General features: G+C 49.2%; 1 protein-coding gene across 1 annotated transcript in view; it reads right to left on the reverse strand.

The window, feature by feature from the left end:
* Nucleotides 1-27,211, reverse strand: part of LOC125441603 (sodium/calcium exchanger 1-like) — a 61,616-nt gene that overhangs the window by 34,029 nt on the left and 376 nt on the right. The window contains exon 2 of the mRNA XM_048512243.1: nt 1,392-3,162. Within this exon, the coding sequence (XP_048368200.1) occupies nt 1,392-3,145 (1,754 nt within the window). The 5' untranslated portion in view covers nt 3,146-3,162. The remainder of the gene's footprint in view (nt 1-1,391; nt 3,163-27,211) is intronic.

Genomic DNA, 27,211 nt, shown 5'->3' on the forward strand with positions numbered 1-27,211 from the left:
ACACTGCCTTTTGCGGCGCTCCCCAGTCAGGAAACAGGGAAGCGCCCCAGAAGGCAGTGCGGCAGCGCAGGAGGCGGGAAACAGGGAAGCGCCCCAGAAGGCAGTGCGGCTGCGCGCACGCGGCCACAGGAGCACATTGCCTAATTGGGACAATTTTAAAACCCCGCGGGACACATTGCGGAAAAGCGTGAGTGTCCCGCCAAAAGTGGGACGGCTGGTCGCCTTAGTATAACTGCCTATAAGGAAGCCATGACCATGCGAGGCCTAAGCAAGGATGTTAACGGCTCTTTCTGCATTGCCAAAATAAAACGCCTTGAAGATGTTATAAAAAGGACCGTTTTAACTTTTTTTTGTCCACATAACATGGAAAAATAAAGCGTTGCCAGTAAAAACGGTTCTTTTCCCTGCCATTTTTCTGCTGCTGCAGAGATGCTCATGATTTGCTGATTCGCAGGTCGATTCGCAGTTCAGGCTTAAAAATGGCCTGATGGGAACTATACTTCCCAGGAGACCTTGTGAGCCCCAAGGTCTCCTGGGAACTGTAGTTCCTCAGCCTGTACTGTGAACAGGCCTTTTTTTCAGCCTGAAAAAATTCTAGGAAAAGGAAAGGAACTAAGGTAAGTGGGGGGGGGGGGTGCCGCAAGGGGGCGCTGTGGGGGGGCACCACAGGGGGGCAGGGGGGAAGGGCCTGGGGGCGATTTTCCACGCCCCCCAGGCATGCGCCCGGTGCACCCCCCCCGTCCCCTTGTAGCTCTGCCATTGGCAGAAATAAAACGTTCTGAAGACATCTTGGGGGAAAAACTGTGCGGCGTTCTTCCCCCAAACACTTCTTTTTATGACCTCAAGACACCTGATTTGTGCTGTACAGAAAAAGCCACTGATAGGACATTTGGAGATCATTAATTCATCAAACTGCCATAAATCAGAAGAGCCTTGACGGCACGTAACACACACATAGTGACAGCTGACTTTTCCCTGATTTAAACTCCACCACACTACAAGCTTGCAGCTAGTTTGTTTCAGCGTTCACCCTGGAGAGAAAAGGGTGCATTTATACCGGATTTGGTGAAGAGGCTTCCAGCCCAGCCCTGATGTTTTAAAAACATGACCTGTCTTTACCCCAATCACCATCTCTACCACCTCCCACCAGCTTCCACAGCAAACCTTTGGGCGCTTTTGCACATGCAGAATAATGCACTTTCAATGCACTTTCACAATTGTTTGCAAGTGGATTTTGCTATTTTGCACAGTAAAATCCAGCTGCAAAGTGCATTGAAAGTGGATTGAAAGTGCATTATTCTGCATGTGCGGAAGTGCCCTTTCTCAAGCTTCACTGTCCTCAAACAGTGCCCTCCCCTTGCTTTCTCAACCCCCCTTCTCCCGTCTCTCACATGGTCTCATCATTCTGGAACTCCACCTTGCCGGCTACTTCCTCGTAGTCCTCTCCAGCCTTAGCGGTGCCCTCAATGGTGTGGAAAGGAATGGCCACGCGCCCACGGGCCCCTGAGGTCCTCAGAACTTTGATGCGCATAGCCCCCACGCTCTCGCTCACCCGCATGGAGGCCCCTTCAAAGGTGAAGATGCCAGCATGGTCATCATCAAAGATTGTGACAGTGGCCATCTTGGAGGGCCCAAGGCAGGCTTTGGGGGGTGGCTCGGGGCTTGGCTCGGCCCAGCCGGCCCGCACATTGTTGAGGTGAACGTAGAAGTACTCGTCCTCTTCGAAAATGTCGTCATCTATTATGCCAACCCGCACCTCTTTATGAGTCTCACCTGGCTTGAAAAGTAAAGTGCCCTCAGCAAATTCATAGTCTGAGCCAGCATTGGCTGTGCCGTCCTCTGTGCGGAAGTCCACTCGCAGTGTGACGCAGGACGGGTCCCCCCCTCGCCGAGCCACTGTCAGCACCACTGAGCCACAGTTCTCAAAGCACTGGTAATGTGACGGCTCAAAGCCAACTTTAGTCACCGACTCATCCTCTTCTGCACGCACTTCTTGCATGCTGACTGCCTTCCGGGCCTGATCCGCCGCATGTTTTTTAAGGATGTTCCCCGCTCCGATCATCATACGTGTGGCCTGGATGCGGTAGAAGGCCCGGCTCTTCTGCTGTTGTACCAGCACGTGGTAATTGGCCATTTCAATAAGCTGTTCCATGTCCTTTTCTGGATGTTTCTGCTTGAGATCCCGCAAAGTACGGGCCATATCCCGCCGAGCTTCGTCATCCTGGTCCTTGGTCCCTTCTATGAGGTCCTCGGAGCCTTCTTTGAGTGAGTTATCCATCTCCATGTCCAGTTTGGGATAGCTGCTGTCACCCTCTGTCTCAATGATGAGTCCCCGGGCCTTGTCAGTGCGGTACTTCTTCTTGACGTACTTATAGAATAGGAGTCGCCGGTCAGCCAACCATGCCTGGAGCACGCACAGAGGGAAGAAGAGGAAAGTCAGGAACCCTTCCCACAGCTCCACTTCACCAGGGGAGAACCAGGCCAGGATGAGATACAGCCAGATGTAGGCGAAGACGCTCCACGCCGCAGTGACAAAAAAGACCCGCAAATGTTTGATACGCCGCACTTCTCCTTCAGGGACCACGTGGACGCAGACAGCAATGATAATGAACATGTTGAAGGCAGCGCTGCCGACAATAGTGCTGGGCCCCATGTCTCCAGCATGGAAGTTATGGCCCACAATCTCAATGATGGAGAGGAGGATCTCAGGGGCTGAGGAACCGAGGGCCATTAAGGTCAGGTTGGAGACTGTCTCGTTCCAGATGCGGATGGTGGTGGTGGTGGTCTCCCCATTGGGCTTCTTGATGGTGATCTCTTTTTCTTGCGAGGTGATGACTTCGATGGAGGCCATGAAGCGGTCGGCGATGATAGACATGCCCAGAAACATGTAGATCAGGGCCACAAAGTAAACAATGGCCCGTGCCACCTTGTCACCCACTGAGGGGTTCTGAGGGTACCACACTGGCAGGATTACACCTTCCTGGCACTCGCTTGTCTCCTCGCATGGTTTACTGTGGTTACCCCCATCTGGAGACAGTACGCCAGTCCCAGGCAAGTTCGGGTAGTCATCCGCTGTCGCCTGTGGCAAGGGAAGGCATAAAACCAGCAGCAGGGCCGAAGCCTTCAACTGAGATAGGTGTGACATCGTGAGGAAAGAGGCAACTGTGAAGCAGAAAACAGACCATGAAAGAAATGTTACTTTAAGGGTTGGCTTTTTGCTGCTGCATATAAAATATCTAAATTGTCCAGAAACTTGACAGAGTTTTATGAGCTACGTCCAGGGGAAAATCTCATGCTCATTCGTTTTCAAAAGACCCACAGGGACCAAGATCCCCAACCTGACTTTCAAACCACCAGCCATCTATCCTGCTGCAAGGAACTAGTTTTCTCAGAGAGCAGGGCCCAGATTCAGTTTGGGACAACAGCCCATGGGAAAAGGGCTTCAAATGCTCCCCACCGCTCCATTTTTTCAACAGCAAACTGTATTGGTGTGTGTGTGTGTGTGTGTGTGTGTGTGTGTGTGTGTGTGTGTGTGTGTGTGAGTGAGAGAGAGAGAGAGAGAGAGAGAGAGAGAGAGAGAGAGAGAGAGAGAGAGAGAGAGAGAGAGAGAGAGAGAATTGCCAGCTATTGGTGATGCAGGCGAGGGAGGAAGGCAGGAGCACGAGGAATAATGTTGCGGTGATGGTGCAACATCACTTCCACCATAAACCCGGATGTGATGTCACAATATCAGCACGACAGTCTAGATCAGCGATGGCGAACCTTTTCGAGACCGAGTGCCTGAATTGCAACCCAAAACCCACTTATCGCAAAGTGCCAACACGGCAATTTAACCTGAATACTGAGGTTTTAGTATAGAAAAAACGGTTGGCTCCAAGGCGATCGTCACTCGGGAGTAAGCTTGGTGGTAGTCGGTGGCTTGGCTTTGAGGCAACCGTGCAACTCTTCCAACAGGTGAATCACGACCGTAGGAGGGTTTACTCAGAAGTAAGCTCCATTGCCAGCAACCGAGCTTATTCCCAGGTAAAGGATCATGCTTTAGTTATTCGCATGAAAATCAGTGGGGTTTAACAGCACTTAACAGGGTTACCTACACTGCCTCCCCAAAACTAGGTCTTAGGTTTAATGCTAATAATTGAGCCCAGTGGCCCAAGCCAGCCTAGATGTGTGTGTGTGTGGGGGGGGGGACTCTGTTTGCGCGTGCCCACAGAGAAGGCTCTGAGTGCCACCCCTGGCACCCATGTCATAGGTTCGCCATCACTGGTCTAGATTACCCCCATAACTAGAGTTCTGAGGGAATTGTAGAGCATGGCACCAACATGGTTATGTCACTTTTGAGCTTATGCTGGAAGCAACACAATAGCTCTCCCCCCCCCCCTTGTTTTTCCTCCACCTCCCTCCTGAGCAGTGATGAAGACTACAGATACAGGGAAGGAGATCTGGTAAGCTAGTGGATGGCGCAATTTGTCTCCTTGGGGGGGGACTGCATTTTGTCAGTACAAATACAGTCCTTCCAATGGAGCAAATAGTTTCCCCCATGGCCATTTTGGTTCAGCTAAATGCAGAGGTGGGATCCAGCAGGTTCTCACAGGTTCCCGAGAGTAGGTTACTAATTATTTGTGTGTGCCGAGAGGGGGTTACTAATTGGTGATTTTGCCATGTGATTTTTGCCTTAGTTACGCCCCTCCTCTCAGCAGTAGCGCGCAGAACTTGAAGCAGTCTAGCAGGAGGTGCACCGGCGTGCATGGCAGCCTGCACCTGCGTGCATTCGTTTCCTGCCCAAGGACTGGCGCAGCGGCTGCCCAAGGACCCGCCCAGCAATGCCTCGCCCCTGGAATGCCCGGCCACACCCCCATCGTGCCCTGCCCAGCCCCATTGGCGCTACGCCACTGTTTGAATCCCACCACCATGGGAACCTGTTACTAAAATTTTTGGAACCCACCACTGGCTAAATTGCACCGGGGGTGGGGGGAGTGGGCTGAGGCCCCTTCTCTCCCTATGCTGCACTCCGGATCCAAATCAGGGACTTCCACACTTGGAAAAGAGTTCCCAGAGGCATTAACATACGGCTGATGATCCGAATGCTGCATCAAGGAAAGCAGTCCAAAACAGTGAAAACCATTCTGTCCGGTTTGGCCCCCAGATCTGAGATGGCAGATGTAGGAATAGGGTGGATCCAGGCAGAGTCAAGTTGGAATCTGGGAAACATGGGGCTGACCTAGAGTTGCCCCGTCCACACCAACAATCCCCAGGAGCTGTTGATGTGTGGAGCCTGTGAGGATGAAGTGTTGCCGATGCTGTGATGTCACTTCTTGGTGATTACCTAGAAGGGATGTCAACTCCCCCCACGTTTGGCCATGAAGTCACATGAGTTATGGCGACCAAGTAGAGTTTTCAAGGCAAGAGACATTCAGAGGTGGTTTGCCACTGCCTGCCTCTTGGTATTCCTTGGCAATCTCCCATCCAAATACTGCCCAGGGATAACCCTGCTTAGCTTCTGAGATTTGATGAGATCTGGCTAGCGCCTGAGCTATCCAGGGCCTGTGGTAAATACCTTTATGGTCAAAACGGCATAGATTGGGTCAATTTGGCATCAAAGCATCAACAACCTTGTTGCTCCTCCCTCAGTTTTTCTCACACTGTTTCCTGGACTGGGACTGGGCTACAGAATTAGGGTTGCCAATCTCCATCTGAGGCCTGCAGGTCTCCCAGAACTACAACTGACTTCCAGACTACAAGATCAGTTCTCCTGAAGAAAATGACTGCTCCGGAGGATAGATTCTGCAGCATTATACCCCGCTGTGCTTCCTCCGCTCCCCAAATCCTGCCCCTCCCCAGGCCTTGCCCCAGATCTCTAGAAATTTCCTAACCTAGAGCTGGCAACCAAATGGAGGGCAGGTAAGGAGTTCAGCCTTCACAGATGAGAACCTGGCAACCCTGGGCAGAGTCAAAGGAAAAACCTGGTCGGTTATTGTTGTCGTACTTGGTAGGTCTTAAATGAAAGATGGCAGAATTTGGAATTCTCTGGTTTTTTAGATCACCAGCGTGGTGAAGAAGAAGAAGAAGAAGAAGAAGAAGAAGAAGAAGAAGAAGAAGAAGAAGAAGAAGAAGAAGAAGAAGAAGAAGAAGAAGAAGAAGAAGAAGAAGAAGAAGAAGAAGAAGAAGAAGAAGAAGAAGAAGAAGAAGAAGAAGAAGAAGAAGAGGAAGAGGAAGAGGAAGAGGAAGAGGAAGAGGAAGAGGAAGAGGAAGAGGAAGAGGAAGAGGAAGAGGAAGAGGAAGAGGAAGAGGAAGAAGAGGGTGATGTTTACAATCTCCTTGACCTTCCCCCCTCACAACAAACACCCTGTGAGGTGGGTGGGGCTGAGAGAGATCAGAAGAACTGCGACTAGCCCAAGGTCACCCAGCTGGCGTGTGTTGGAGTGCACAGGCTAATCTGAATTCCCCACATAAGCCTCCACAGCTCAAGTGGCAGAGCGGGGAATCAAACCTGGTTCCTGGTTTGCCAACTCCTGGTGGGACCTGGGGATTCCCCAGAATTACAGCTCACCTTCATACTATACAGATCAATTTTCCTGGAGAAAACGGATGCTTGGGGGAGTTGATTCCATGGCACAGTATCCCATCGAGATCCCTGTTCTCCTCAGACTTCACCCCCAAATCTCCGGGAGTTTCCCTGCCTGGATCTGGCAACCCTACTCTCCATCCCCTGCCAGTGACCACAGGGAATCTGGGAAACCTCCTTACGGATCATCAAACATTTGCTCAGCCCATGCCAAGGTTTCTGTGGCGTATGTTCCTGTGATTCCTGCCCCCGGGCACAGGATTGTTCATTTAGCACACCTGATGTTTATTAAGCCTGGTGTTTATTATGAGCTGGTTGTTGCTCTCTTGTAGTTTTTATTCTCTGTCCATGTTCAGAGACTTTGTGCCTCCAGGCTCCTCTCTTTCTGAAGCTCTACTGCTGTCCTAGGAGCATGTCTGAGGATTGCTGTGTTCGCTGCGACTAAGAGACATTACCGTTTCAGCTTGCACGCAAACACAGACACGCTCCTGACACTCATCCTGCTTATTGTGTTTGTACTTTTAACACCCAGGATTAATGTTTCCAAAAGAAGCACTTCCTTCCTGCCTCTTTCACACTTTTCTGGAAGGGAAAAGAGAGTAAACTCCCATTCTCTGCCCCAAATGCATTGCGGCTCTCCCCCACTGGAGGAACAGAATGCAGGAGTTCCTTGCCATTTTCCCACACAAACACACAGCACAAACTGATGTCACAGATACAACATCACCCTCTTGTGCTTCCTGTTCATTAAATTAAAAAAAAACACCTATTACTTCCTGTTACAACATTACATCCATTAATATAGATTACAACCTCCAGTTTTGCTTTTGGTAGAGGAAAAGATTGTGGGAGAACTGGGGTTTCCAATCCTAGGTTGGGAAATTCCTAGAGATGTTGGGGTTAAAGCCTGGGGAAGGTGGAGTTTGGGGAAGGAAGGGATCTCAGTGGGTTATAAGGTCATACCGTTCCCCCAAAGCAGCCATTTTCTCAAAGGGAATTCATCTTTAGTGTCTAGGGATCAGTTTTAATTCCAGGAAATCTCCAAGCCTCACCTGGAGGCCGACAATCCTAGCCAGAGGAGAAACTCACCTTTCTTTAACTACCCTGATTCCCTCATGCTCCCAAAGCTCCTATTTCTGATATCTGTCCCTAGTTCCTATTATGCCTCTTGAGGAAATCACAAGTCTCTCAAAGTGGGAAGCGGTCATCTTGACTCTCGGTACTCAAACACACCGACACACAGCACATGGATGCGAAATGCCACCGCCTCGCTCCAAACGCTGCCGCTCAGTGTTGCTGCATGTGTGATTTGACTTGCAGATCTCCTATAATACGGCCAGATCTATTGTACCCTGAGCTGCTGCCACACAATCCTCCATGTAGTTCTCTTTGCCTGAGGCATTCACATTGGAGTGTCCGCTTGGGAGTTTTGTGCGCCGTTTCCTCCGTCAGCTGCCATTTTTCCTGCGTATCCCTCCTGCCTTTACACCAAATGGCTTTTTATTTTTTTAAAAAGCTGTAATTATTATTGTGGTATACTGCAGTAACAACATAACAATCTACTGCAGCGATACTAGTACATCTGAACTCCCGGCTTTCGTTTTTTAATAAAGCAAATCTCTCGCTGAAGTTTTAGACTATATATATAGCCCTACAGCAATTACCATTTTTTAAAAAGCCATCAGGAGGTACATGGCGCATATGCGTGGCGGAGGGGGCCAAAGCAGAAAAATGGGCCTCTTCCCATCCAGATGGTTTGCTGATGCGCTTTCTCTGCAGAAAGACTGTACCAAACAAGGGTTGAGGGAAAAATGTACTGAAGACGGGCAAAGCCTCGAAAGCAGATGATTAGAGGACAATGTTATATGAAAGAAAAAGAAAAAGAAAGCAGTATTTTGAAATTCATGGCAGAGAAGAACCTCTGTGTGGACTAGGGTTGCCATCTTCCAGGCAGTACCTGGAGATATGATTGAAGTCTATAAATTATTTATAATATGATTGAATATGATTGAAGTCTATAAAATTATGCATGGGGTAGAAAATGTGGACAGAGAGACATTTCTCTCTCTTTCTCACAATACTAGAACCAGGGGGCATACATTGAAAATGCTGGGGGGAAGAATTAGGACTAGTAAAAGGAAACACTTATTCACGCAACGTGTGATTGGTGTTTGGAATATGCTGCCACAGGAGGTGGTGATGGCCACTAACCTGGATAGCTTTAAAAGGGGCTTGGACAGATTTATGGAGGAGAAGTCGATCTATGGCTACCAATCTTGATCCTCCTTGATCTGAGATTGCAAATGCCTTAGCAGACCAGGTGCTCAGGAGCAGGAGCAGCAGAAGGCCATTGCTTTCACATCCTGCATGTGAGCCCCCAAAGGCACCTGGTGGGCCACTGCAAGTAGCAGAGTGCTGGACTAGATGGACTCTGGTCTGATCCAGCAGGCTAGTTTTTATGTTCTTATGTTCTTAGATGGTCTGCTATTACAATTGATCTCCAGACTACAGAGACCCCTGGAGAAAATAACTGCTTGGGCGGGGTGAGGGTGTTGATTGGAGGGGGGGCTGAGGCAAGGAAAATGGTGCTGAGGTGGATAGGAAATGCAAAAATACACACCTTCCTGTCCACACAGTACACAAATACGGTTCATGCTTTTGACTGTGACCTTTCCAAAAAGGTGGTACCAAACCGCATTTGAGAAAGACTGCAGCAAAGTTGGGGAAAAGAGAGATAGTAGACGATTAGAAGATGGTGTTGTGTGGATGCTCACAAACACACACACGCACACACAAAACACTCCAGTTTAAACGTCAAACTGAAGCAAAACTTCTATGTGGAAGCAGTCTTCTTCCTCTATAGCACAGGTGTCAAACTCGCGGCCCTCCAGATGTTATGGACCACAGTTCCCATCATCCCCTGCCAGCTGGCAGGGGATGATGGGAACTGTAGTTCATAACATCTGGAGGGCCGCGAGTTTGACACCTGTGCTCTATAGTCATTTCTTTTTCCGTAGGGCCGTGGTGGCGAACCTTTGGCACTCCAGATGTTATGGACTACAATTCCCATTAGCCCCTGCCAGCATGGCCAATTGACCATACTGGCAGGGGCTGATGGGAATTGTAGTCCATAACATCTGGAGTGCCAAAGGTTCACCACCACTGCCCTAGGGTTTTCACTGACGGGTTCCATCTTTTTCCCTGTGTGAAAGAATGGTCTTGCAAGCCCTGTTCCTTATGGTTCTGGGAGATCAGAAAAACTCCCACTGCTATCCTAGAGGTGCCAACTTCAGATTGGAGAATTCCTGGAGATTTGAGTGTGAAGCCTGGGGAGAGAGGTATTTGGAGAGGGGAGGGGGTGAGGTATAATGCCATAGAAACCATCCTGAGCTGTTTCCTCCAAAGGAACTGATTACTGTCAACTAAATATTATTTATAATTCTAGGAGATCTCCAGGTTGCCACTGCAGGGCAACCCAACAATGAGGCCTTACTCCTAAGAGCGGTGGCGTATCTGCAATGGGGACCGGGGGGGGGGTCAAATGACCCCAGGTGCAATGACCGGGGGGTGTGCGTGCAAATTCGCCCCCACCCCCCTCTTCCCCTGCGCCAACCCAGCTCGGAAGAGCTGCCTCCCCCTCAAAGGAGCTGGGTTGGTGAGGGGGAGGCACCTAAAGCAGCAGTGGCGTAGGAGGTTAAGAGCTCGTGTATCTAATCTGGACGAACCGGGTTTGATTCCCCGCTCTGCCGCCTGAGCTGTGGAGGCTTATCTGGGGAATTCAGAATCCACACGCCAGCTGGGTGACCTTGGGCTAGTCACAGCTTCTCGGAGCTCTCTCAGCCCCACCCACCTCACAGGGTGTTTGTTGTGAGGGTGGAAGGGCAAGGAGATTGTCAGCCCCTTTGAGTCTCCTACAGGAGAGAAAGGGGGGATATAAATCCAAACTCTTCTTCTTCTCTTCTTAAAGACAGAGCCAGCCTGCTCTGTCTTTAGGCGTCCAAGGGCCTGGTGAGGGCAGGATGTGGTCTGCAGGGAGGGGGCTTGGGGGGGGGGCAGCTTCGATGGGCGCCACAGCAGGCTGGCCCAGGAGACTGCCTGCCGTTGCAGTGCCCGCCTGAGCCTCCCCCAAGCCCCTCCCCTGAGTGCAGGGGACGCAGGGGGGGCCCCAGAGGATGTATTGTCCCCAGGTGCCATTTCCCTCTGATACGCATTTCCCTAAGAGAATCAGCTTCTCTTTAGGTACTCACTGCTCCCGCCAACAAATCTGAAATTGCATTTCCTGCTAGGCAGATTAGTACATTGAGCCCAATCTTTCTGCGCTGCTCTTTAGAGTCTCTGTTTAAGTGACATGTTTCCTGCTTTGCTCGACCGAGCCAGCACTTGAATGATCTTTCACACTTTCGAGTCATCGTGCTCAAGGGATGGCAAGCGGAACCACTAGTCCCTCGCCTTTACCGCTCTTTGGAAAAGGGGACTGAGCAGGTGTGTTTACAGAGATAGGGTTTCAAGCGTTCAAAAGATAAGTTTAACACACACAAAAGTGAAAACATGCACTTGTCCCAACCCACTTAATAATGATTAGCGATACAGGAAGTTGCAACTTTTCTAAAGAAGACAGAGCTGTTCCACTAGGCCTACGATTGAGGGCAGCATCAGGGTTTGATCCATCTTGTCTGGATCTGGGTAGATTCCATCCAGATTTGCATTCTGGTCATCAGCAGTGATCAGCTAGAGGAGCTCCCTAAGTGGGGCAGGAAGACAACAGCACCTCCAGACGCTCCCCAGGACTTGTAGCTGCCAGATCCAGATTGAGAAAGTCCTGGAGATTTGGGGTGGAGCAAGGACCCCACTGGTGTACAATGCTACAAAATCTACTCTTCAAAGCATCAATTTTCTACATATTCAGAAGAAGAAGAAGAAGAAGAAGAAGAAGAAGAAGAAGAAGAAGAAGAAGAAGAAGAAGAAGAAGAAGAAGAAGAAGAAGAAGAAGAAGAAGAAGAAGAAGAAGAAGAAGAAGAAGAAGAAGAAGAAGAGGAGGAGGAGGAGGAGGAGGAGGAGGAGGAGAGGGAGGATCTTCAAAGCATCTATTTTCTACATAGTCTGGAGATGATGATGAAGAAGAAGAAGAAGAAGAAGAAGAGGGAGGAGGAGGAGGAGGAGGAGGAGTTTGGATTTATATCCCCCTTTCTCTCCTGTAAAGAGACTCAAAGGGGCTTACAATCTCCTTTCCCTCCCCCCCCCCCAACAAACACCCTGTGAGATGGCTGGTGCTGAGAGAGCTCCGAAGAACTGTGACTAGCCCAAGGTCACCCAGCTGGCAAGTGTTGGAGTACACAAACTAATCTGGTTCATCAGATAAGCCTCCACCGCTCAAGTGGCAGACCGGGGAATCAAACCCGGTTCTCCACTACACCACGCTGCTCTTAACCACTACACCACAATTGCCCCTCTGCATTGAGACAGAGAGGACCCATAAGGCAAATGGGGGGAAGGCTGACAAGGCTGGGTTGTTTGGGTGGGAGGCTGAGGCTAGGAACTGCTATAATTGGGCCTTCTTCCCCTTGTTGGGGTTGGACCCTGCCCTTTCTGGCCCAACTCTTGCCTCTGTAACCTCCGTGTCATCTCATTGCAGGGGAGGGTACCATCCTCCTGATGGAGCAGTGGGAAAGGAATAGGAAGTTGTGGCTACAAAGATGGAACAGGACAGCTGCAGGACGGCCTGGAGCCAGGAAGCTGGAGCTGATGGGGACTGGGCCAGAAGTGCCGGTCCCACTTACCTCCTGAGGCAGCCCCCAAGAGGACCACAGGCTGCACAGTCACCAGACACAAGCATTCAACAAGCAGCCCTTGGGCTGCAGCTGACGCTGTGCATGCCGTTGTCATGTTCCCCACAGGTGTGGCACCACCACCATTTGCAAAGTCAAGCAACTGGGCCTATTGTGGGTGCACCTGCCATGCAAGGGAGCTGCAAGTGTTAGATGAGCTGGCAGCTGCAGCACAACATGCATCATGCCATGCATCGGTGAAGAGGAGTGGGGCTGGTCAGCAGCCTAGACAACGCAGTGGTTTGAAGACGGGTGCCCCCTCAATAAAGTTCCTATGCACCCAGCTGTGACATCACTGTGTCTCTGTTAAGTAAAGCGAGGGGGATGGAGTTAGAGGTAGAGAGAACATGGAAGGTTCTGGAAGGTGGCAAGCTGTGCAAGGATTACATGCAGCATCCACTCCAAAGTTGTTGGTGGGGCATCAGGTAATACCACGGGCACTGCGTCCTCCCCCATCAAGTGGAAGGTCCCATTCCATTCCGATAGGGAAGGAATCTGCAGTCAAGCATCAACGGCCCTGGCCTGCCCATGAGTGGTGGGGAGACGGCGGCCCAACAGGGGGAGCCAGAGAGTGCTAGGGCACTCTCCTGCCAGCAGGGGGTTGGGGCAAGACCCCAATCCCTCACCATGCTGCCAACAAGATGAATTAGATGGCTGCTCAACCTCTGGGCAGCTGGGGAGGTAGGTGGTGATGCAGCCCCACATCAGGGGCTTCACAGCAGTGCCAGGGACCACCGGACAGAACAACCACAGGGTCAGCAGGGATCCTCTCCCTCCCAGCAGCTGATGGACTGTCAAGGAAGGGCTGGGGTGGCCAGAACAGCTGGGGTGACCAGTATTGGTGTGGTGGCTTGTGATTGCCCATTGTAATGTCTATGTCCATCCGGCCACCCCGCCTGGGGGAGTCACCCAGGAAATTGTAGAGTCAGCATGATGTAGTGCAGTGGTTCTCAACCTGGGGGTCGGGACCCCTTTGGGGGTCGAACGACCCTTTCACAGGGGTCGCCTAAGACGCTCTGCATCAGTGTTCCCAATCTGTAAAATGGATAAATGTTAGGGTTGGGGGTCACCACAACATGAGTAACTGTATTAAAGGGTCGCGGCGTTAGGAAGGTTGAGAACCACTAGTGTAGTGGTTAAGAACAGTGGATCCTAATCTGGAGAACTGGGTTTGATTCCCCACTCCTCCACATGGATGGCAGACTCTAATCTGGTAAACCAGGTTTGTTTCCCCAGCTGGGTGACCTTGAGATACTCACAGTTCTGTCTGAACTTTCTGAGTCTTCCCTACCTCACAGAGTGACTGTTGTGGGGAGAGGTAGGGAAGGAGCTTGTAAGCTGCTTTGAGATTCCTTACAGTTAAGAAAAGTGGGGTATAAATCCAAACATTTCTTTTCTTCTTGGTCCAGCCAGCCAGTGTGGGAAGGGCACTTGGCTGGGGACTCAGGGCATACTTGGGCTGCCCATGCCCATCAGGAGTTGGTGGCATCCACACGTGGAGGTCTCACTGTCAGGAAATGGGGCTGGGACCTGAAAGGTTGAGGGAAATGCCATCTAATTATCCTGGGTGGCTGGTGTCTCTAAATTATTTGTGATTGGTGCATCAGATGGCACCCGGTGACCTCTCGAAAAATAGTGCAGCAAACTGATTAGGAAGTGACTCGGCTGTGGGTTGGGATAGGGGTAATTTTGGCCAGTTTATCAACCATTATATTGTTATACTTAAGCATACTCGCCTCTAGATTCAAATATTGTTATTTATTTTTATTTTATTCATGTCATTTACAGACTACCTCTTCACTTGGACTCCAGGCAGATTATACAAAGACCGATTACGCACAAGGTGTTTGCTGTGTTGTGGAAGCCAATGTCCGCCGCAGCAAGATTTCTTTTACAGATGTATTTCCTCTAGCTCCGCTTTCACTTTCCACTCTCTCTGCAGCAAGAAAATCCACTTATAGCACGATTTTAATTTTGCTTCACTGCCAGATCAGGACAAATTTGCCAGTGGGCACACTTTGCCCCATACCTCTTCCCTCCGCCCACAGCCACTCTTGCTAGTCTTATCCACCTCATGCTGTTTTGCTGTCCTCCCTGTTGCCGACTACTTCCCACTTATCGTCCTGCTGTATCATTTCTTTAGCTTCTGGCCTCCCCACTCCTGCATATCTTTAGATCTCTCGTTTAAAAAAAAATTAAATAACCTTATCAATAGATCAATACATTGATACTAGTACTAAAAAAAATGTAAAAGCAATAAGATTAGTAGATCTGTCCAAAAAGTCGACTTGTCCTTGCATTTGATCAACAAACTGGGATGTTTTCAGCCTTGCAGATTTATACACAAGCAATCAGTGATTCCAGACCACACTGGGAAAAGCCCGTCAGTCTTGACGCTTGGGTGTGCAGCATATTGGGACAATCATGAACCCAGGGAGCTTAGGAAATGGCAGTTCACGTTGTCCTTTTGCGGTTTGCACACCACCATTACTCCCCCCACTTCCCACAATAAAGGACAATCAGTGTTTGGGCAAAGGGTACGGATGTCGTATTCGAGACTTGTCTTTAATAGTTTGCATTTTTAATGTTGATCTATTGATCTATTGATCGGATTAAATATAAAAATTAAAGGTATTAAAAATTAAAGCATTGATGCATGATAGAGAACCCACGAAACATCTCTCTCTCTCTCTCTCTCTCACACACACACACACACACACACACACACACACACACAAACACACACACGGATGCAAGCAAAAAGCCAGCTGATGGGAAATTTCTGCCCCACTGTAAACAGGGCAGTGGGTAATAATGCCGAACATGTCCCAAAACAAAGACTCCCCGGCCAATTCTCTTTGAAGTCACGGGAACCTCACCGTGCATAATCGGCCAGAGTGACTCAGTATACAACCAGCAGGATGGAAATTCAATAAACAATGCAGCAGGACTAGAGATGTAGAATCAACCAGACCCCTAAAAGCAGAACTGAAACAAAGCATAAGTATTTAAACAACACATTAAAGGATGTAAAAATTACCTCATAGGATCATAGTTTCAGCAAGCTATATAGAGTAGTGTAGACCACAGTTCTTAATCATTTATCCAAGTAACTATGAATGATTTGTACAGTATAATCCTGTCTGCATAGAAATCATTCAAATATTATCCTGATTTGTAATTGGTTTACTGATTGACCAAATAGTTCTATTGTATTTGAAGAAGAAGAACAGTTGGATTTAAATCCCTCCATCAGTGGTGGGATCCAAAAATTTTAGTAATAGGTTCCCATAGTGGTAGGATTCAAACTGTGGCGTAGCGCCAATGGGGCTGGGCGGGGCATGACGGGGGCGTGGCCGGGCATTCCTGGGGCGGGGCATTCCTGGGCGGGGTGTGGCAAGGACGCAGCCACTGCGCCGGTCCTTGGGCGGGAAACGAATGGACGCAGGCGCAGGCTGCCACGCACGCCGGTGCACCTCCTGCTAGACTGCTTCAAGTTCTGCGCGCTACTGCTGAGAGGAGGGGCGTAACTAAGGCAAAAATCACGTGGCAAAATCACCCATTAGTAACCCCCTCTCGGCACACACAAATAATTAGTAACCTACTCTCGGGAACCTGTGAGAACCTGCTGGATGCCACCTCTACCCCCCATTCTCTCCTACAGGAGACTCAAAGGGGCTTACAAACTCCTTGCCCTTCCCCCCTCACAACAAACACTCTGTGAGGTAGGTGGGGCTGAGAAAGCTCAGAAGAACTGTGACTAGCCCAAGGTCACCCAGCTGGCGTGTGTGGGAGTGCCCAGGCTAATCTGAATTCCCCACATAAGCCTCCACAGCTCAGGCGGCAGGAGCGGGGAATCAAACCCGGTTCCTCCAGATTAGAGTACACCTGCTCTTAACCACTACACCACTGCTGCTCCTTGAGTCCAAGTAAGATTGTGAATGAATTTTTTTAAAATCCTCCAGCATTTCACTATCACTATACTTGTAAAACCCTAATTCTTATACCAAAGGTCCCTTTACCAATCCCAGCCCCCTCCCACCACAACACATGGCTGGAGGCCCTTCACCGATGCTTGGTATACGCAGTGTTCATTTGTTCCGCAATGGCTGGCCTGCCACTCATATAAGGCCAAAACGCTGATGGGCTGTTGAGTTGAAGACTTTGGGCGTGGGTGGGTGGGTTAGCCCCATTGTCTGACACTCTATTATCAAAAGTTCAAAATACATCCCTCCGGTTGCACGAAGCATGGTGCCTTAGTGTCCATACGCATATGTTTCTTTTGTGCACTCTAGAGCACAGGTGTCAAACTCGTGGCCCTCCAGATGTTATGGACTACAGTTCCCATCATCCCCTGCCAGCATCATGCTGGCAGGGGATGATGGGAGCTGTAGTCCATAACATCTGGAGGGCCGTGAGTTTGACACCTGTGCTCTAGAGGCAAGATGCACCCTCCCATACACTCATAGATTTAACTTCTTGAGACTGTAGGAAGGAAACTCTGAAAAATTAAAATGTGCTTCATATATAGCTTGCCCTTCTCTCCTTTGAAGAAGGAGGAGTCTGGATTTATACCCCACTTTTCTCTTCTGTAACAACCGATGCCTTGTGAGGTAGGTAGGGCTGAGAGAGCTCCAAAGAACTGGAGCTAGCCCAAGGTCACCCACCAGGAATGTAGGAGTACGGAAATACATCTGGTTCACCAGATAAGCCTCTGACACTCAGGTGGAGGAATGGGGAATCAAACCCAGTTCTCCAAATTAGAATCCACCTGCTCTTAACCATGCTGGCCAAAAACAGGGGAGCGTGGGCATGTCCCTACAGAGCAGCGCTGGAAGGAAAGGTTGAGTGGACGGGCCGAACTAGAGGCGGCTCCGTGCGTAAGGGTGCTGCTTTTCGCGTCCCCTCTACACACCTCTCCTTCCAGTGCTGCTCTGGAGGGCTGGAGGGACATGCCCACGCTGCCCTCTGACCCCTGGAGGTCAGAGGGTAGCATGGGCATGTCCCTCCAGAGCAGCCGCATCTCCCATCCCCGCAGCCGCCATCCCCCCTCTGCCCCACGGAGCAGGCGGCTGCCTGCTTTGTTGGGATAAGGGGTTTCCCTGCCTCCACCTTCCAGCGCTGGAAGGAAAGGTGAGTGGAGGGGCCGAACCGGAAGCAGTTCCATGCGGAGCCACCCCTCCGGCTCGGTAGATCTTTGGGGCTATGGAAAATGGGTCCAAATGGCTCTTTGGGTGGTAAAGGTTGCCGACCCCTGAAATAAGACATATAAGACTTATACCTGCACTGGTTATCAGTTGAATTCTGGATCATTTTCAAGGTTTTCGTACGAACCTTCAAAGCCTTGAGCAGCTGAGACCATCGTATCTGCAGGATCCACATACTGCCCATGAAGGACTCTTCACTCCTCCGACAGCAATCTCTAAGTGATTCCCAACCCCGAGAACATACAGCTGGCTTCCACTAGAGCCAGGGATTTTTTGGATCTGGCTCCCAAGTGGTGGAACGCCTTACTAGCAGACTTCAGAGCTCTCCGGGACATTAAACAGTTCCGGAGAGCATGCAAGACTGAAATGCTTTGCGGGGCCTACAACCAAAGCCATATGGTGTATATTGAGTTATGCTGGCCCCTGTGATTATTACACCCCACCCCAGGTGTGAGTATAAGTTATATGGGCAATGGATTGATTCATTGGCATCTAGGGAAATTTCTATGTTAGAATGTTTTTAACTGTAATTATGTGATTTATTGGCCGTAATAATGTGATTTTAATAAGTGTGTTAGCTGCCTTGAGCCTGGCTTAGGCTGGGGAGGGCGGGATATTAAATGGAATAAAATGAAAATAAATAAGTTTGTAGAATGACAACTTGAACTAACAATATTTTCACAAGGCACCCCTCTGAAGGGACAGTAGCCCTATTCACATATTAGACTGAGCGCACGTATATCCTGTCCATATGTCTGTTTATACGAAAAAGTCAGCTCACCTAACAAATAGAATCAAGGTTTAGTGCAGTAAAACACTGGGGGTTTAAATTTCATTTGTTGCATGTAACAAGAAAATTATTATTATTATTATTATTATTATTATTATTATTATTATTATTATTATTATTATTATTATTATTATTATTATTATTAATTAAATTTAGTATACCGTCCTATCCCTTAAGGGCTCAGGGCGGTGTACAGATAAAACATCAGCTAAAAACATACATATAATTAAAACAACAGTAGTATCTTAAAACATCACCAGCACCCTTACGAAACCCTCCTAATGCGAAATAATGGGTCCTGATGGTATTAGGGCCCATAGGGGTAAAGAGGAGGGAGCAGGGGCATCCTCAGCGGCTGGTCTCTCCAAAGGCCCGGTGGAACAACTCAGTCTTACAGGCCCTGCGGAAATCCCCAAGGTCCCACAGGGCCTGGACAGCTGGAGGGAGAGTGTTCCACCAGGCCAGCGCCAGAGCCATGAAGGCCCTGGCTCGAGTGGAGGCCAGCCGCATCATTGAGGGGCCGGGGACCTCCAGTAAATTGGCCTCTGCTGAGCGCAGAGGTCGAGTTGGGACATATGGGGTAATGCGGTCCCGAAGGTACAAGGGTCCCAGGCCGCGCAAGGCCTTAAACACACATACAAATAATCACGTGCACACAGATTGTACTGCTGTACATGAGAGCCAGCGTGGCGTGGCGGTTAAGAGCAGGTGGACTCTAATCTGGAAAACTGGGTTTGATCCCCCACTCCTCCACAAGAGTGGCAGACTCTTATCTGGTGAGCCAGTTTTGTTTCCCCACTCCTACATTCCTGCTGGATGACCTTGGGCTGGTCAGAGTTCATTCGGAGCCCCACTTACCTCACAAAGTGTCTGTTGTGGGGAGAGGAAGGGAAGGAGCTTGTACGCTGCCTTGAGTCTCCTTACAGGAGAGGAAGGTGGGGTATAAATCCAAACTCATCTTCTTAAGTAGTCAGTGTTACTTGTAAACAGCTCTACTGCTGTTCTAGGGACAGAGTCCAGTAAATCAGGACTCGTCCCTGTTCTTTGGTAAATAGGGACAGTTGGGACATTTGTTTATGCACCTGACTTCAAAAGTTAGTGCAACTCAGGCTAGTGAACAAAAAGAAATCTGGAAGAATGTCACTTGTTAATGTTGCTAATTAGGTATGGGAAGCTGGAGTCAGGCGTTTTGAAAATCAAACAGGCCTCATAAAAATCAAACGTGGTTAGGCCAATGAATCTGCAAGGCTTGTTCGTTCTAACTCAATGACTGTGCAGCATTTGGTGTTGAAGCACTTTATGAATACTAAATATTAATTTTGTTATTAATCAGTCTCGGGCTTTCGTTGGGATTCCGTGCATGGGAAACGGCAAAAAGACAGGCCTAAGTGGCATTTTTTAAAAAAGAACTGTTTCCAAGCATCCCCCTAGCTCAGTGATGGCGAACCTTTTCGACACCGAGTGCCAAATGCCAACCCAAGACCCATTTATTTATCGCAAAGTGCCAACACGGCAATTTAACCTGAATACTGAGGTTTTAGTTTAGACAAAACGGTTGGCTCCGAGGCGTGGGTTGCTCGGGAGTAAGCTTGGTGGTAGTCGGTGGCTTTGCTTTGAAGCAACCGTGCAACTCTTCCAATGGGTGAATCACGACCCTAAGAGGGTTTACTCAGAAACAAGCCCCATTGCCAGCAACCAAGCTTACTCCCAGGTCACGCTTTTGTTCTTTGCATGAAAATCAGTGGGGTTTAACAGCGCTTAACAGGGTTATCTACACTGCTTCCCCAAAACTAGGTCTTCGGTTTAATGCTAATAATCGAGCCCAACGGCCCAGGCTAGCCTAGATGCGGGGGCGACTCTGTTTGCACGTGCCCACAGAGAGGGCTCTGAGTGCCACCTCTGGCACCCGTGCCATAGGTTCGCCACCACTGCCCTAGCTCAAGGCAGAAATCAACTATCCCAAATTATGTATATTTACTCAGAAGAAAACCCCATTGATTATAATAGGGTTACATTTCCAAGGAAGTATGCATAGGTTTGTAGCTGAAGACAGTGAAAGCTTTTAGGGAAAGAGGGTTTATGCCTATATATTCCCTACCAGAATCCTACCCCACAGCCATGGGGGAAGGAAATTCAGTCACTGTTCTTTTAATTTTATAAGGTTCTCAGCCTAATGAGGTGGTGGTGGTGGTGGTGGTGGTGGAGGAGGAGGAAGAAGAAGAAGAAGAAGAAGAAGAAGAAGAAGAAGAAGAAGAAGAAGAAGAAGAAGAAGAAGAAGAAGAAGAAGAAGAAGAAGAAGAAGAAGAAGAAGAAGAAGAAGAAGAAGAAGAAGAAGAAGAAGAAGAAGAAGAAGAAGAAGAAGAAGAAGAAGAAGAAGAAGAAGAAGAAGAGCTGGATTTATATCCCCCCTTCTCTCCTGTAAAGAGACTCAAAGTGGCTTACAAACTCCTTTCCCTTCCCCCCTCACAACAAACACCCTGTGAGGTAGATGGGGCTGAGAGAGCTCCAAGAACTGTGACTAGCCCAAGATCACCCAGTTGGCATGTGTTAGAGCGCACAAACTAATCTGGTTCATCAGATAAGCCTCCCCAGCTCAAGTGGCAGAGCGGGGAATCAAACCCAGTTCTCCAGATTAGTGTACCTGCTCTTAACCACTATACCACACTAGCTCTCAAGGAAAAGTTCTTAGGGATGAAGCCTGGGGAAGGCAGGGTTTGTAGAGGGGAGGGAATGGGGGTGTAACACCAGAGAGTTCATCCTCCAGAGTGGCTATTTTCTCCAGAAGAACGGATCACTTTTGCCAGGAGATCAGTTGTAAACCCAGGAAATCTCAAGCCACCACCTGGAGGTTGGCAAACCTACTTTTAAACCGTAGTTGAAACCTCTGTGTTTTACATCCCAGAATGTAAAGAGTTCTTTGAGGTTGAACACAGTGCATTTCCCTCTCCTAAATAAAATCAAGCCGCAGGTTTCCTGGTTGTAGGACAGAGTCAACGATGCTAGGAGCCGGTGAACAGAATCCCGCCTTCTGAAATCCATTTAGGCATATTAGTTTGTTAATATTAACCATGAATGTCAATAATAGCATAGAGGGAGATTGGGTAGGAAAAATCCAGTGGGGGCAGTTTGATCACAATAAGCATTTTGGTGGAGTGTCCAAGGAGTTTTCCCTACTTTATTTCAGTAATACAACATCCTTGTAAGGCCAGTCAGCACTATTGTCTCCCCATATTGCTGAGGAGCTGAGGCTGAAAATGGAAGTTTGCCCAAGTCTATTCAGTGAGTTTGTGGCGAAGGAGAAGAAGAAGAAGAGTTTGGATTTATATCCCACCTTTCTCTCCTGTAAAGAGACTCAAAGTAACTCACAAGCTCCTTTCCCCTCCTCTCCCCACAACAAACACCTTGTGAGGTAGGTGGGGCTGAGAGAGTTCTGAGAGAACTGGGACTGGTCCAAGGTCACCCAGCAGGCTTCATGTGAAGGGGCGGGGAAACCAATCCAGTTCACCAGATAAGCCTCTGCCACTCACGTGGAGGGCTGGGGAATCAAACCTGGTTCTCCAGATTAGAATCCACCTGCTCTTAACCACTGCACCACGCTGGTTCCTAGGCAAGATACATGTGTGTTTTTGGGGGGGGGGGAGGGTTCTTGATTCAGAGCTGAGTCACTTGGTCCCTCCTTGGTGAATCTGAGGTAAGTTACCTGAGTCGAATAGGGAATAAGTGAGCTTGTATTTGTTTAGGAGAAAAGGAGAGGGAATTCATGTGATGCAATTTATTCTCCCCAATTCAAGGAAAATGTATTTTGAAATGCGGTTATTTTGCAGTCAGTGGATGACAGAGGGCTCTTAAAACAAGCCATGCAGCCGGGGGGTGGGGGGGTGGGGGTAGTACCAAGCTACTCCATCAACCGCTGAATGGCAGAGTTTACATCCGCCTCTGCTGCTCTTTCCATTGTCCTGGGTTCTCCTGCCTCTCCGTCATCTGGCTCTGTCCTAAATCGGCCCCTGTGCCCATTTGTCTGGGCAATCTGGCACTGTAATCCCTATCTCTAATCCATCCACTGCTGTTTGTACGGATTGTAGGGGGGCGGGGGGAAGGAAGCATGGTGCCCCATTATTCTTCTACTTCTGCTTGCCCTCTTCCTTGGTGAAGAGGAGAGGAGATGTCCCTCTGTCCCCCATTTCCTCTCTGAGCGAATGGCTGTGTGAAAATATTACACAAGATGTGGAAAAAAAATATTTTAGCTTCCTGGAGCATAGAGACAGAGACTCCATGGAAGAAGACTTCTATCTATCTCTTCAGCTTGTGGCTTCAAGCATCATTCTAGGGTCACTTCACGCATGGAGTTTGTTTATTTATTTCAGTTATAAGTCTTGCTGAGACAGGGCAGACAACACAATCTCCCACCTCCATTCAAGCAGACAGCCTAAGACAGCGATGGCGAACCTTTTCGAGACCGAGTGCCCGAATTGCAACCCAAAACCCACTTATATATTGCAAAGTGCCAACATGGCAATTTAACCTGAAAACTGAGGTTTTAGTTTAGAAAAAGCGGTTGGCTCCGAGGCGTGCGTTACTCAGGAGTAAGCTTGGTGGTAGCCGGTGGCTTTGCTTTGAAGCAACCATGCAACTCTCCCAACGGGTGAATCATGACCCTAGGAGGGTTTACTCCAAAGTAAGCCCCATTGCCAGCAACCAAGCTTACTCCCAGGTAAAGCATCGCGCTTTAGTTCTTTGCATGAAAATCAGTGGGGTTTAACAGCGCTTAACAGGGTTACCTACACTGCTTCCCCAAAGCTAGGTAATTTAATGCTAATAATCGAGCCCAGCGGCCCAGGCCAGCCTAGATGTGTGTGTGTGGGGGGGGGGGGTGACTCTGTTTGCACATGCCCACAGAGAGGGCTCTGAGTGCCACCTCTGGCACCCTTGCCATAGGTTCGCCACCACTGACCTAAGACATCCAATAAACAGATTCAAGTCCAGTAGCAGTTTGGAAACTAACAAGATTTTCAGGATATCTGAAAATTTGAGTGTCAAAAGCTTAAACCTTGGAAAGTCTTGTTCAAGGTGCTACTGGACTCGAAACTGGCTATTCTACTGCAGATCAACAACACGGCTGCCTTCTGAAACTATCACCGACAAACAAACGCCAGAGGAATTCTAAACACCCCACCTTAAAAAAAAAAAAGTTATAGAAGAGTTTGGATTTATATCCCCTTCTGCAGGAGACTCAAAGGGGCTTACAATCTCCTTGCCCTTCCCCCCTCACAACAAACACCCTGTGAGGTGGACGGGGCTGAGAGAGCTCCGAGAAGCTGACTAGCCCAAGGTCACCCAGCTGGCGTGCGTGGGAGTGCACAGGCTAATCTGAATTCCCCAGATCAGCCTCCACAGCTCAGGCGGCAGAGCGGGGAATCAAACCCGGTTCCTCCAGATTAAATACACGAGCTCTTAACCTCCTACGCCACTGCTGCTCCATAGCACAGTTATTGTTATAGCGTAGCATAGTATAATATAAAGTACTGTATAGTATAAGGTTATAGCATCCTATAGCTAGAAAAGATGTCGAAAATGGCAACGGAAATTTACAGAGGGATTAAAACTAGCGGTGTACATTCCGATATTTCAGTCGGTTGCCGGGGGAAAGGTGGGAAAGATGTCCATAAGCACTGGGGGGCTTGTGGTACACAGAATCCAGCCGACTGTGAGACCATAAATCGTGTCTGTTTTGGGACACAGTCCAGACAGCACAGACATCCCGCAAACAGTTAGATTCGAGTCCAGGAGCAGTGCAGAGACTAACAAAACCTTCAGGGTACCCGAAGAAGGGAGCATTGACGCCCAAAAGTATATACCTTGGAAAATCTAGTCAGTCTCTACAGTGCTCACTAAATTCGAATCTAGCTATTCTACTGCAGACCAACAGCTACCCGTTGAAACGATCACCAATAAATGCCAGAGGAATTTTAGACACCCCGACTCACAAATGGTTATAGTACGGTTATCGTTCTAATAGCATAACATAGCATACTATAATTAAAGCATTGTATAGCATAAGTTTATAGTATAGTATGGCTAGAGAAGAGGCAGAAAATAGCAACCAAAATTACACAGGGACTGGAGCTCGCGGTGCGCATTCTGATCTTTTAGAGGTCTCGGTCGGTTGCTGTGGGGAAGGTGTCCATAAGCACCGTGGTGTTTATGGTTCACAGAATCCAACCCGCTGCCAAGAGTGAGCCCAGAACCCGTGTCTGCTACGGGACCCAGTCCGGCTTCCCAGCGGAGATTCCCACAACACACACGCTCTCTGAGGCTGCCAGACATGTGGCACCTGTTTATCCCTAGAGACATTATGTCTTTATTGAAAATCTATCATGTGTGAAGTGGCCAAATTGAGGAGAAAATGGAACGTGCGACTCGCTTGTGCAGAATGAGCCTGAGATTTGAGCATTCGCAGGCAGACATGTGCCGAGGGATATCCCAGAGCTCGTGCAAAAATGTCTGTGGTTGCTGGGGAGGGCATGCAGTGACAGCGCAAACACACCTGTAAAAACTGGTGCAAAATCAACGTGATTTAGGGAACACCTGAGAGGTGTGCATATATGGGAAAAGGGGATGAAGAAAGGCACAGACGCAGGAGTGTAAAATGGTTGAGGGTCTGTAAGATGTGTCAATGTGTAGCCAGTGTACAGTCCCAGAGAGTGTATTACATATTGTTTATTTTCTAGAATTAGGTAGGTCCAGGCTCACACCAACTTCAGGATGACACAGCTATGATGGGAAAGCACTTTATCCATGCTCTAGACCCTAGGATATTCTCTTCCTTATTGTTCCATATGCTCCAGTGCCAGACTCTGGCAACGGAAACTAGTTCACAGAAGCAAAGCTGTGGTTTGCATCACACCCTGGATAACACACATGAAACGATACACAGAAGGTGGGAGATTATGAAAAAGGTGTGCGCTCCAGGCACGGACGTGCACATTTTAAGAGCGAACGTTTTTTTCACATGCACATACACACAGGCCCATGGGGACAGGAAGCAAGGCCCAGGGTCTTTTGGGTTCCTTCCACTTCTAACATCCTGTGTGTAGTAAAAACGTGTGTCCAGCTGCCTTCTCCAAAGCAAGAAGGGGCCAACCTTGGACGAATGCCAACTCCTGCCCAAGTTTGCTGGCACTTAATGACAGTACCCAAAGGGTCTGAAGAGGCCACCCCCTGCAGTTATTGGCCCTCCACCCGCATCCTTTGTAACTGCAGACATAAGTGATGGGCCTGAGGTTCATTGGCAGAACAAGGATATTTTGGCAGAGGAAAAAGCTGGCTGGCAAGATGCCAATGCCATCCTATCCACCTGGCTCTGAGCCACGTGGGACCTGCCCAGAAAAACCAGGGGCAGCCAGAACAACAGCCCTCTCGACATGCCCTTTTGAACTCTGGGTGCAGCTATTTTGCGAGCCATCTTTCTTTCGGACACGGGCACTCTTCTTTCTTGGCACACACCAAACGTCACCCTCTTTTTGGTATGCTTTTGCAGCTGCACACTGGTTCCCCCCCCCCCCCAGTTTCTTTGCAAGCGTGTTCCACATCCGATGCACATTCCACGCTTCAATGCCCATTGCATGCCTTCCATGCACGTGCTAAATTGCTGGCCCTATCCCAGTTTGTGCGGGTTAGTAAACCCAAACCCGAAAGTGGGGCGTGTGGTTGATGGTGTGAACACCCGTGTCTCCACGTACCACAATCGCTGTGTGTTCACAACTGAGAGCAAGAGTAGGCTGTGTCCCTTGTGCATGGCAGGGCAAGTGTATCCTAGCAGGTCCTTTCTAGTGCCAGGCGATGTGTCCACGTGCTGTGTCTTGTGTTGCCTGCTCCCTTATGTGGTGCGCTTTGTGTTGACTGCTGTGGCTTGTGTTCCCGAAGAAGGGAAGCCACCGATTCACCCCCCCCACCCGCATGCAGAATGGATGGGGAGGAAGGGGGGGGGAGGAGGGGGAAGCCCTCTAATGAAAAGCCTTGGCACCAGTGAGCATCCCAAGTCTCAGCGAATTGTTTTCTGGGCATGTGTGTTTATGTGCAAACAGTTCCTGGACAGCAGGTTTTTTTTTCCAGTGGGAGGGTTGGCAAAGGGGTGTTATCTGGAGGGGGGGGGGGAAGACTCAGGAGCCCAAGAAACCTGCAGTGTTTGTGTGTGTTTTACTGGGGGAAGAGGTAGCTTAACCCTGATCAACAAACCCTCAAACTTATGGGTAGGCATGTATGCTTCGGAGGAAAATGCACAGGGAGCGAGACCCTTTCCCTTTCTCAAATTTGGGGATGGCTAGAAAATGTACACAAGGACCCTCTCTCTCCTACTCCTAGCTTGCCCCCTGTCCTGTCTCCCCCCCACACACACACGTTTTCCTCTTTTCCACGACTCCAGCGCCCCCCCCCCCCCGCCTTCCAAAAAGATCCTTTTCCCTGGTGATTTTCTAAAGCATTCCTATTCTTTGCCACCCCCCCAGAACTTGCCAGGTATCTTCTCCCCATGTCAGAGCTCAAAAACCAAGGAATGCAGCCCCCACCCAATAAACCGCCAGACCATGCATCGTTGCTTCCCTTGCAATTTTGGGGGGGGGGGGTTGCTTAACAATAACCCAACCCCTGATTTACCCCCAGTCAACTTTCATCGTTTGATACAGAGTCAGTGTAGACGCATCGGTAGGATATAAAGGGAGAGCCCAACGCATATGCAACCCCTCCCCAAGGCAAGGAACTCCTTTCTCCCACCCTATTACCAGTCTCAACGCCACCGCCCCCCCACCGCGATACCACTCCCCCCCCCCCA

This window comes from Sphaerodactylus townsendi, linkage group LG01, assembly GCF_021028975.2.
Source record: "Sphaerodactylus townsendi isolate TG3544 linkage group LG01, MPM_Stown_v2.3, whole genome shotgun sequence".
Classification (NCBI taxonomy): Eukaryota; Metazoa; Chordata; class Lepidosauria; order Squamata; family Sphaerodactylidae; genus Sphaerodactylus; species Sphaerodactylus townsendi.